At 35.1% G+C, this 12425-nt stretch overlaps 1 protein-coding gene across 1 annotated transcript; it reads right to left on the minus strand.

Annotated features, from left to right (window-relative positions):
* On the minus strand, window positions 1–978 carry LOC308638619 (olfactory receptor 10AG1-like; the record flags this gene model as incomplete). Its single annotated transcript, XM_081276239.1, has 1 exon — window positions 1–978. One exon carries the CDS (start codon window positions 976–978, stop codon window positions 1–3), a length of 978 nt encoding a protein of 325 aa, XP_081132365.1.
* Window positions 979–12425: the final 11447 nt, after the last annotated feature.

Below are 12425 nucleotides of genomic sequence, written 5' to 3' on the forward strand. Positions count from 1 at the left end.
TCACAATGTTAACGATTTGAGAAGAAATTTTCTTAATGCCTCTGTAACGTCTTTGTTGCGCAGACTGTATATCAATGGATTGAACATCGGGGTCAAAATGGTGTAGAAAAGAGAGAGCAGCTTGTCTGTTCCTTCATACTGATTGGATTTGCTGTTTAAATAGGTAATACTGGCTGATCCATAGAATAAAAGTACAACTATAAGGTGGGACGAGCAAGTGGAAAAGGCTTTGGCCCTCCCAGTGTTTGATGGCAGCTTCAGGATGGTTGAGATAATTCTGCTGTAGGACCCAAGGATCAACATAAAGGGAACAGTGACAAATAGTACAGCAAATACATAAACCATCATCTCATTCACAAAAATGTCCCCACAAGCCAGCTTGAGCATTGGGGGAATGTCACAGAAGAAGTGGTGAATTTGGTTCGAATCACAGAAGGGCAGAGAGAAAATCTGGCAGGTCTGCCCTACGTGAAATGGAATTGCAATGACCCAGCAACCAACTACCAGCCGGACACAGAAATTATGGCTCATGACTAGAGGGTAGTGCAGAGGGTTACAGATGGCCACATAGCGGTCATAGGCCATCACCGCCAGAAGGAAACATTCTGTGGCTCCCAGTATGAGGAAAAAGCACATTTGTGTAGCACAGGCAAAAAAAGAAATATTTCCCTTCTGGGTCCAAAGATCTAAAAGCATTCTGGGAAGTGTGACGGACACATAACAGATTTCCAGGAAAGAAAAATTACTGATAAAAAAGTACATGGGAGTCTTCAGAGAGGGCTCTATCCTCGTTATTAGAATGATGATGCCATTCCCCAGCAGGATAATCAGGTAGATGACTAAGAACGTTCCGAAGAGAAACCAGTGCAATGTGGGGATATCAGAAAAGCCCAAGAGAACAAAGCCCTCCACTGAAGTAAGGTTGGTTTCTGTGATTTTCACGTTTTCTTTCTGTGGATTTACAGTTCTTGACTGCATTTTCTTCATTTCAAATTGGATTAGTATGTGAGTTTGGATCCTTATGATTTCTTAGTTTCTTTCTGAAGACTACATGCTGTGATTCCAGGAGATCTGATGTGAAATGCAGAGTGAAACATACATCAAATAAAAATAAAAGTTAATGTGGTGAATAAAGTGCTTTTAAATATGAACTGATAATGTTAGATTGACTTTCTAATTATAGCATAAATAAGATCCATAGAGATCTATGCTGTTATTCCATTTATAATATCAGAAATGATAATGCTCATGAGTTTTTTCAAAATTATAAAATAATTCTTCTGTTTCCCTTTCTAATCTTTTCATTTTTAACCCAAGTTTTTGTCCAATTTTTATATTTAGAAAAATTTCTTTCTCCAAATAATGTTTATCCTCTTAGACTCAAATTTATCTAGGGAATCTTTGGTTTTTTTTTTTGTTTGTTTGTTTGTTTGTTTGCTTGTTTTGTTATTCTTGCATTCACACACATAATCTGGATATCTCAAACTATTATATTCAAATAAAACTTCATTTTCCCATTATTTGTCATAGATGGAGTAAGTTCTGTATTTCTCCCCACACTTTTGAGACTGTACCCACTCCTTGACTGAATATATAGCAAGGTCATGAGATCCGGCAATCTTTTGCAGGACCTTTCTAATCACCATCTCTCATATATTAATAACTATGTCTCATTGCTATTAATCAACAATTTCAAGACATAACATTCATTTAACTCAACATATTTTTATGTTACCCAAATACATTCATAATTATTACTTTACCAGGTTAGATAGAATTCAATTTTCAACATTTAAATGTCTCTTTACAACCACTTCTAGATTTCTAATACATTCCAATCATTTTCCCCTCATATTTCCTCAATCACAAAAGCTGATCCCTAATTAAAAAAAAAAAAAAAGCAAAACCACATTTTCCTTCTTCTGACCATGGGCTGGGTCATCTGAGATGAACTTACTCAAGAGAAAGGTATATCTCTTTGTTCTCACAGCTATTTTTGGGTGACTCTAAAGAGAAAAAAATATTAGTATTATATTGCAATTGGGGTAAGTAGTATTTTCTGTCCTAACATCTACCTCACACAAAGACCACTATCTGTCATCCCTATTAACTGCTTCTTCTAGCTTATTTTCTTGAATATGAAGGTAAGACGAAATTGATAAAAATTCAGATTTTTCTATTAAACAATCCTCCTTCCTGCATTTAATTAAATAAGCTTTCTGATTTTTATTGTCTTTCAGATTCATTGAGATGAAGTTCTCTATTGGAGTTTCCTCTGAAAGATCTTCATCTGATCATTAACCACAGACCAGCCTTTCCCAGAGGAACATTGACAGGGATCTATTCCTTTCATACCTACATGAATTCTGTCTGTCTGTCATTGCTTCTACTGTACTAGCACCAAAGTTTTGAAGAGTGGAGACATAGTGGCTTTAATTTGTAGCAGGTGACTCCTTTTGGGACTGTGTTTTAAGCTCTTCAGTGCTGGATAAACATGAGCTACCTAGCACATACCCATCAGTGCTTGACAATTTTCAAATATGTTGCTTCTCCTTAACCCCATTCCTGGTTCTAAGATAAATCTACTTTCTCTCTTCTGGAATAACCCTAGCAGCCTGACCCCACAGCAATTCATTCTGCACAGAACAGCGGGTGAATATTTAGAAGATGTAAATCCATCATTAGACATCTCTGTTAGAAGATTTCTTATTTCCTTGTACATGAAATAAGATTTAAACTCCTTTCCATTGATTAAAAACTGTTGTATAATTCGGTACTTGGAAATCTTTTTAACTTCATCAGCTAAATTTCTCTCCTCATTTGCATTTCAATATTGAGTTCTATATCCTAAGAATGGAAATTTAAGTGTTGTCTCCTTTTATTTCTTATGACCATAAGGTTCATTGTGTGAATATTCTTTCTAAGTATTTAGGATTTTTCTCCAATGTCACTTCATAAAAGACCACCCCAATTATATTGTCAAGATTATATTATTACTACTGAATTGGATTAATACCAGTAAGTGAATTGTTAATCATATACTATTGTCTTCTAATTTAAAACAACTTATTTATACCCCTACTTTTCATTATACCTGAGGAAAATTAGATTTTTAAAGTTCACATATTTTTTCCAGGTTTTCACATATTTTGGATTCCAAATCTATTTTTTTCTTCTATATACCCTTGTTTTGATATTTCAAATAATAACACCTGTATAGAAATCATTCTTATTTTTTTTTAACTAGGTGATTTTTTTATGTACTTTACTGGTTCTTCAGAAGAAACAGATACGATAATTCTTCAAGGTCTCTATTACCATTTGTATTAGTCAGGTTTGTGTCGCTGTTATCAAAATTCCCAACATAACAACTTATAGGAGGAAACGTTATTTTGGCTCCTGGTTCTAGAGGTTTAGTCCAGGGTGGGCACAGTTCATTGCTTTGGGCTTAAGGTGAGGCAAAACATTATGGTGGGAGGTACTGGGTGAAGAAAACTACTCCATTCACGGCACCCAGCAAGCAGAGAGAGGGAGGGGAAAGGGTCCCAGGGAAGTTGGACCCTTCTAAGTCATGACCCTGTGACCCATCTCCTCCAGCCATGCCCCACCTACCTAGAGTTACCACTCACTTAGTCAATTCAAACTGGCATGGATGGATCATGTGACAGCTCTGACAATCCAATCATTTCACCTCCTAACATCCCTGCACTAACACATAAGCTTGTGGGGATACCACATCCCAAGTTGATTGTATGCCACACACGCTACCACTGAGCTACAGCTCAAGTCCTTTCCATTTTTTTTTAATTTTATTTTTAAACAGCCTCACTAAGTTGGTGAGACTGACATTGAACTTGTGATCCTCTTACTTGGCCTCCTGCATGTATCAGTGCATCTGGCTCTGTTATAGTTTGTATTGATTATTTTCTGATACTCCTGAAAATAAAATATTGTCTTAATCGGGAATCTTATTGTTTTAAAATAAAATTGACTTTAGGACATTGTCTGTGTTTTTGCCAGCTTGAAACATTTTCTTCTTCCTGTTTTAGTTTCATATTGTTTCCTTTAAATAGTCTTAATTATCTCTTATATTTATCAAAGGCTTTGGATCTATAATGTAAAAATTAATATCTGCCAGTTTGCTTACCTAAGACAATCCAAATTACCTATATGTATCATAACTCCTCCCTTTTCTTTACCTCAGGGAGAAAAATAATTACTGCATAGGTACATGGGGATGTTTGTGAAGCAGAAATGTACTCCACATACACACTACTGTGAGGACAAAAACATCAAGTGTATCTAGAGCCAACTGCAATTCCCAACTCAATTAACTATTAGGCTAATTAGCTTTCTTAAAACCTCTTCCAATCAGTCTATCCCATACCGCAGTCTGTCCTGTGACATCTGACAACACATTCATGTATTGGCCCTTGGAGTTCTCATCCACAAATTCACAAATATTTTCTACCCTTGGCATTACCTTCTGTGATCCAATTTTTTTTTTTTTGGAAGAATATAGGCAAGACTCTGCTCTACTATGTTACCCTATATATGATTTTTAATTAAGTTAAAAGTATAAATTACCATGAGAATCAGTTATTTTCCATGAGAATCAGTTGTTTTCCATAAAATAAGAGAGGTAATTAAAAATACAGTGAGACTATGGAAGCATAAACTTGAATTTTCAATGAGAAAAATTGCATTCTTCTTTGCCAGGTACATACAGATGTTTTTTGCTAAAAACCACAAAACTTTTGAAAATTTACTCATTTTTAATCCTATAATATTTTACTGTCTTCATTTCTCTTAAGACCAAATTAAATATTCCCATGGACCACATCAAACAATATATAGAAAGTTTAGCAAATGCACTTATATACTGTGTCCAACTCTTGCCATATTTATGGTCTTATTTGATTGGAATCACAAAAACAATGATAGGACATGGGTCAAATCCATTAAATTGTTGCTTATGAGTTGCATGAATTTACATTTTAAAAGAAATATTTGTTTTATATTTCCCATAACAGACAGAAATTTCCAAAGAAATAGGAATGATTTTATTTTTAATAGCAACAATTTTTTATTATCAACATTAAATAACATACTTAATCATTATATTCAATGCAACATTCTTTAATTTTAGTTTTCATATTTTTAAAATAAAAATTAATATTATAATTATTAAGAACAAATAAATTATGGATTAACATATTTCATATTCTTGGAAAATAGTAATTTAACTCTTTACCTGAGAAAATAAAATAAGTACAGGGACAAACAAATAGTGGATTCATTTTAACACCAAGATATTATTTATAATCTAAATGATTGATATTATTTATTGAATTGTTACCTTCAAATTAATAGTCCTAAAAGATAAAATATCAACATATAAGCAGTTTACCTTTTCAGTTTTGCCAAAGTAGCCTCCTTTTCATTGAATTTCTTATATTTTGTAAATATTTAAATAGATTGAGAGCTATATCATTTTTAAATAAGAGCTCCACTTGCCTTTGAACTGGTTAGTCCTCTTTATATAAGAAATAGTCACTTCTTTCCAATGGGGATATCTCAACCCCCCTGCTACATATAAATTGTTAGCTGACTGCCCACATTTATAATTAATTTGGTGTGTTTTCAAAACATTTGCTCCATAGCAGATTAGACTTTCCTGATGGCTCTCCACGGAATAAAATTTCACACACTATTGTTTTTCTCAAATGTAGTCAGCACCCATGTCCTAGAAGAGATTATCCTAATTGTCTATTATGACCTAATATTTGTGGGTAGACATTTTTAGCAAATGATGGCTCTTGATGACATCATCTGAACATGCTCAGCTTATTTTCTCATCTTTGAGGGATACTCATTTTTTTTTTTTTGTAGCAGTGGAAATTTATGGTTGTAGACTAATTGTAGACAAAAGCAGTTGTATCTCTTTTATTTTATTTTTTTAGTTATAGATGATCACAATACCTTTATTTTATTTATTTTTTTTTTAATGTGCTGCTGAGGACTGAACCCAGTGCCTCAGATTTGCTAGGCAAATGCTCTGCCACTGAGTTACAGCCCCAGCTCTGCAATTTTTAAAGAAACTAAAATACTATATTCAAATTATTATATTCTCTCAGGCACCATGGGAGACCATAAAAGAAAAAAAAAACAAGTTCATTAATGAACCTTATAAAAATAACTAAAACCAAATATTATCTATGAAATTTTAAAATGCTTTTCTCTCATTTCAAACTTCAATCATTTAGGAATTTTTAATTTCACTCTTCCCTATTTTTCTTTGTGGAGAAAACCATTCCAAGCATGAATTAGAATTTCTAACCTCTGTTGACTTCTTTATTCTCTATTAAGGTTGTTTCCATGTCAGTAGGTTATTGTTTCTGTGATGGGGTTATTTTATGAAGGTTATGCCCCTTCCTGTCACCTATGCTATGTCAGGAGAAGGCTTCTCCAAGTTTCATCCACACTTCCTTTGCTTAGCCATAGAATACTGCTCCCTTTCAGCTCTTTCACTACCCTGGGATTTGGAAATGGTAGGTGCTTTTAAAATCCTAATAGCAGAGACAAAGCACCCCCAATCTCCATACCAAGGGAGCTAGAACTGGACATCAGTTGACAAAAGATGATTAGTGTTTTCTAACTCTAGATAACTTCCCCTGTCTTCCCCAGTGATTTCAAGGATAATGCTTAGCAAGACAGCAGGTACCAATGGGAACTTTGTGACTGAATTTTGGCGTCTATCATTGTGATAAAGCTGCATGATGTTCATAGGAAAATTACATCAAAATGTCTACCATGCGGCCTGCGCAGTGGTTTCATTAATGAGGTCCTAGGCATAAAGTTTGTTAGAAGAGATCAAAATAAAACACACAGACAGTTACCTTATTTATATTGCTAGGTCCGAGACAGCTCACCTCTCTGTTTCCCTCCTCTAACCGCCCAGCAGGGCAGCGAGGATTACTCAGGGCTAGCAGGAGAGAGAGAGAGCGAACACGCCTGGGAGTAGCCCTTTATTGGGGAACAAGAGATTCAGGGGAGAATTCCATCCAATGAAGGTTGGGGGGGGGCTGCACTCCAAGGTCAGGGTCAGTGATTGGGTCCCCGGGGTCAGTGGTCAGGCACACCCCCACACGGATGGGCTCTCTCATCAGGAAAGGGCCGGGAAAGCTTCGACAGAGCCAAAGCACCTCAGGCCCTTAACGGGAGTCACCCAATCACGTGTCAGAATGGCTTCCCACAAAAATGTACAACATACATATAGTGAGAACCAGGATATTTCTGACATCAGACTTCTAGTGAGGAAAAAAAAGGAAGACATACCATATTTTCTTTTCCACACATACGATAACATTCCTTCAGTTGGAGAGATTCCACAAAAAGAATGAAAAGGAAGAAGCAGAAGGAAAGCATGCCTTGTCAAGGATGTATATTAAGGATGTCTAATTTTAATGCTACTCAAACTTTGAAAACTTAAGTTTTCATATTGATAATTTTTCAGCTCCAACGTAATCACTGAATTATAAATAAAGTGCTATATATAAAAAGCTGGAAAACATTATTATGACCAAATGAAAATATGTTTATTTCTGGAGAGAGTAAGGAAACAAGGTATACTGTCAATATTACATGATACCACTGGAGAATTTTTTTAGGTGCTATTTTTGCATTAATTCTTGCTTCCAGCAGTTTCCTTTGATATTTGTGACATTGTTTTTATTTTTGATGATTATCTGCTTCATATTCTCAATCTACTGTATATATACATTTCATATTTTTTCATTTTTTTCTAGTTCTTGCTTTGTTTTCTCCACAATAGAGTGATAAATTTAATATTTCCATGCAGTAGTTCCTGGAAGCTTTGATGTTGAGGACAACATGAAAAATGCCAAAACTTTTCTTAATCTTGGTGGCCATCTTTAAGCTCATTTTTCTTGGGGTCTCATGGCCAAGTGCTGTAAATGCCCTCCAATCCTGAAATCACTAGTAATCAGGAACCACAGATGATTTAATCACAGAACTCTGGCATGCAAATCTGTTTCTGAAGTGGGTTTTCAGAAATGTAATCACTGGGACAATTTTCCCAGAATACTCAACCAAACACACTGAAATCAACCAAACACACTGCGATTGTTATGGGGTCTCAAAACCAGTGAAGTAAAGTATTGAGCATTCCTGTGGTAAAGAAAGTAGGAAAAAAATATCAGTAGGAGAAACAGAAGGGACTTTATTTGCTGTACTAAATATATAGGTAATTTTGTTAATGTTGTTACCATCTATTATCTTTCCAATATCAAACAACCAAAAAAATATTTTAAACCTATTTGGAAAATATGTAGCATTTTTTATTCCTCTAGTGGTACATATTTTATGTCCATATTGTCTATTAAAGTTTAGTTCAATGTCACCACATATAGTGTAGTTATAATATTTTTCTGTTTTATTGTCTACCTTTTAATTTGAATGCTTAGTCTGTGAGAATAAAGGTCATTAATATTTACTATCATTTTCTATTTATTTCCTCTTTTTTTGTTTTTCTTCTCTTTTCTGTCAATTTTTAAGCTAATTCATTGCACTTCTATTTTATTTTTCTGTCTTTTTATATATAGCACTTTATTCATCATTCAGTGATTCTGTCAGATCTGAAAAATTATCAATATGTATATATCCTTAAGTTTTCAAAGTTTGAGTAGCATTAAAATCAGACCTATTTAGTCTACATCCTTGACAATTGAGGCTTTCCTTCTGCTTTTCCTTTTCATCCTCAATATCTTACATCTCACACTTCAAAAAGGTAATGATCTCATAACAGTGTATTTCCCTGTGCTCATATTGTATCCTTTAGGTGGTGGCATCATGTCATACATCTTAATGTGATAAACTTCGACTGATGCTATTATTTAAGTAGTCATTTTTTTTTCATATTGATGTGTACAGATGAAGTTTTCTTTATGTTCATTCTAATGAAGTTTAGAGGAACATGTACATTGATATTTTCCACTGTTAAAGAAAAACTGAAGTCAAAATAAATTTACGGAGTTTGAATGAAAAGAGTGATTCATGAATCAAACAATTCAAAACAAAAAGCAGTTCTCAGAGCTCCCCTCTAGTACCATGACAATGGGTCTTCAAAGCTGAACGAGAAGCAACATAAACAAATTACTTAATTGACTCTAGCTACTCATTTGCCTTACTTGGGTATGATGGTTCAATGGAAGGTTATTAATAATTTAAACAGTTGGCTGTTTGGCTGGCTGTGAAAATCTTCTTTGGTAGAAGTTAGCATGATCAGAAGATTAGCTTTCTGAGTATTCCTTCTCAGGAAGGTGGGCAGACTCCTAAGTTGGGCCCTGTGATTCTTGCATCCTGGTACTCAAGTTTTGTTCACTCAAATTCATTTGAAAATTAGAGGTAATAAAACTTGAATCTATTCCAACCATATGATAATGGAAATAGTATTTGTGTGATTATGTTTAAAGATTCCATTACATAACACTGCAATAACCATCTTGGTAGAAGTCTCCATTGTCCATGTTGGCTTGAAGAAGCAAACTCTAGAGGAGGTTGCCTTCACTGAGAAACCCATGTTGCAAGGATCAGAATGCAGCCCCTAGAAACTGAGAAGTGCTTCCAGTCAACAGCTAGGAAGAAGTTGAAAACTTGAGGCATGCAGTTGAAAGAAGTTGCATTCTCACCACCTAATTGAATCTTCCCCTAGAAGAACTGGGGTGAGTATGCTGCCCTGGCCAACACCTTGACTGTGCAGTCTGGGTGACCTGAAACAGAGGACCTAGCTAAACAATGTTTAGACTATGGTCTATCAGAAATTGACATGTTAGATATATTGTGGGGGGGGGAGCACATTTTTGGCTAATAAGATTGTGGTAATTTGTAATGCAACAATAGAAAAAAAATCTCTCAGAATCACAATATTTTATAACTCACATCCAGTGCTTGAACTAGTTTTCTCATGTAATTTGTCCTTTTTTATCTTTGTTCATTGTGGAAGTCTTATTCTGGTGCTAGTATTTCTCCATGAATGAAAGAAGATACCCTTCTCCCATGTTTCTACTTTCATATATTCCTTTTAAAGAGTGAGTTTATATTGTCAACTTTTCATGAAAACATTTAATCAAGTACAATGATTGCTCATTACATTATATGTTGTTTGGATATGTGGTGTCTCATAAATGCTTATGTGCAAGATGATATAAAAACATTCAGGGGTGAGATAATTGGATTATGCCAGGTGTAACCCAGAAATACTAGGGAAGATGGCTTGAGAGCATTTCAGGCATTAGCAAGACCATATTCATCACAGGCTCAAGGATATAAAAGTAAACATTCCTTTAAAAAGAGATCATGGGGACTCTCTGCATGCACAAGGGACCAACAAAGTTATTCCACTGTGTTCAGCTAACCTTGCAGCTATGGTCCCAGAAGACTTTGATATTACTCAAAATGGGTGCAGACCTTGTGCATTTACCATGTGGGGCTGGATCTATAGGAATGCAAGATACATTAGGTGGTCCTAGAAGCTTCCATTGAGATATGAAAAAAAAAAAAGGCTTCGAGGTCAGGCAAAGTGTAGCAGGGTGATAGATCCAGAGGGTTTCCCCTGAGAGGGTGATATGTGAAGATTTGAAAAGGAAGCTGCAGCTGCAGCAGAGAACCTGAGAGTAAGAGACAAGAGCAGCTTGGGATGTCTGCTGAGGACAGCTGCAGGAATTGAGCCGAAACAAGTGAAGAGAGGCCACGAGATCTGCAACCACCAAAACCACAGGGTGGAGCTACATAATCCTTTGGAGAGGACATTATGATGCCTTGAACCCTAAATGTTGGAAGAGGAACCACAAGACAGTTTTGCCCAGGTGTATTTTCAATTTTGCTTTGTTCCCATACCTTCTTTCTTCTTTCTTTACCCCTAGTTCTTCCTTTTGGAATAGAAGCATTTACTGTGCACCATTATATTTTGAATACCTGTAATTGCTTTTGATCTTTACTTTCACTTCTGAAAGTTTGCTTTGAGGCTCAGATTAAATTATGGTTAGAACTTTTGGGAAACACTTGAAGTGTTCAAACTATGAAGACTCCTGAAAATGGACTAAATGTATTTTGTATTGTAAGATGGGCATAAAATTTTGGGAAGCCAGGGAAAGGATGTTATGATTTGCATATTTGGTGCCCCCAAAACATATTTGTAAGATATATTTGTAAGAACGTTCAGAGATAAAAAGATTTGATTATGAGAGTTATGATCGAATCAGTGGACTGATTTCCTGGTATGGATTAACTGGGTGGTATCTGTAGACAGGTTGTGGCTGGAGGAGGTAGGTCACTGGGGCCATGCCTGTAGGTTATTTTGTTTATTGTCTCTGGCAAGCTTAGATCTCACTCTACTTCCTGACTTATGTTTTGAAATGTTTTCTTCCACCATGATATTCTGCCTCTTATTAGGCCCAAAGCTATGGATTCAGCAGATTTTGGTCTTAAACTCTTAAACTATGAGTCAAAATAAACTTTTCTCCCTCTACATTATTCATGTCAGAACTTTTTGTAACTGCAATGAAAAAGCTAAAACATTTTATTTCAAAGCATACTATAGTTATTTTAGTACAATAAATTCTCTCTCTTGTTGTTGCTATTTATTGGAATATCTGCTTTTCCTTTCTTTTGTGTTTTCTTTGTTTGTTTGTTTGTTGTTTGTTTGTTTTGGCTAAGCCTTGGTCAGATAATATTGCCTTTTCCATTTTGAAATGGTTATATCCTAACTAGAAATATAAGTACTTACATAATATTGGGGGAAAAAGGCAAATGTATTTACTACTTGTGTAATTTAAGAAAAGTTTTGTGAACTCTTTGCTGGATGAAGTCTGTGTCAAGTATTTTGGCAATCCAAACAATTTCTTGTCAGTTTGTTGATACTTGTCATCTAAATATTGTTTATCACCAAGGATTATGTGTGTGCATGCAGCATCCGGCATATATGTGAGTATGCATAATTTAGTCCACAGACTTTGGTTGGTCTTTGTCCTTGACCACCATAATTCCCCACATAAATTAAGTGCTAATAAGATGCAATGGAATTAATTTAAGGAAGAAACTATCCTCAAAAACACCATTCTCAAAAATGCAAAGAGAAATGAAACTCTAATTTAAGCAAAATACAACCCAATTTTGTTTTTCAGTGTTGGGAATTGAACTGAAGGCCTCATCTCTGCTGAGCACATGCTCCAGAATTGAACAACATAGTTCCCTGTTTGAAGAAAAAAAATGAGTTCACAGTTAGATATCTAGAAGAAAACTGTCATTGATATATAAATGGCAAGCAGCAATACAAATTTTTCTTTCAGATTTCAAGTTACATTTTTTGTGGAAATGATGTAGTTGCTCATGACTTTCCTTATCAA

The sequence above is a fragment of the Spermophilus citellus genome (assembly GCF_964194105.1).
Source record: "Spermophilus citellus genome assembly, chromosome: 2".
Taxonomy (NCBI): Eukaryota; Metazoa; Chordata; class Mammalia; order Rodentia; family Sciuridae; genus Spermophilus; species Spermophilus citellus.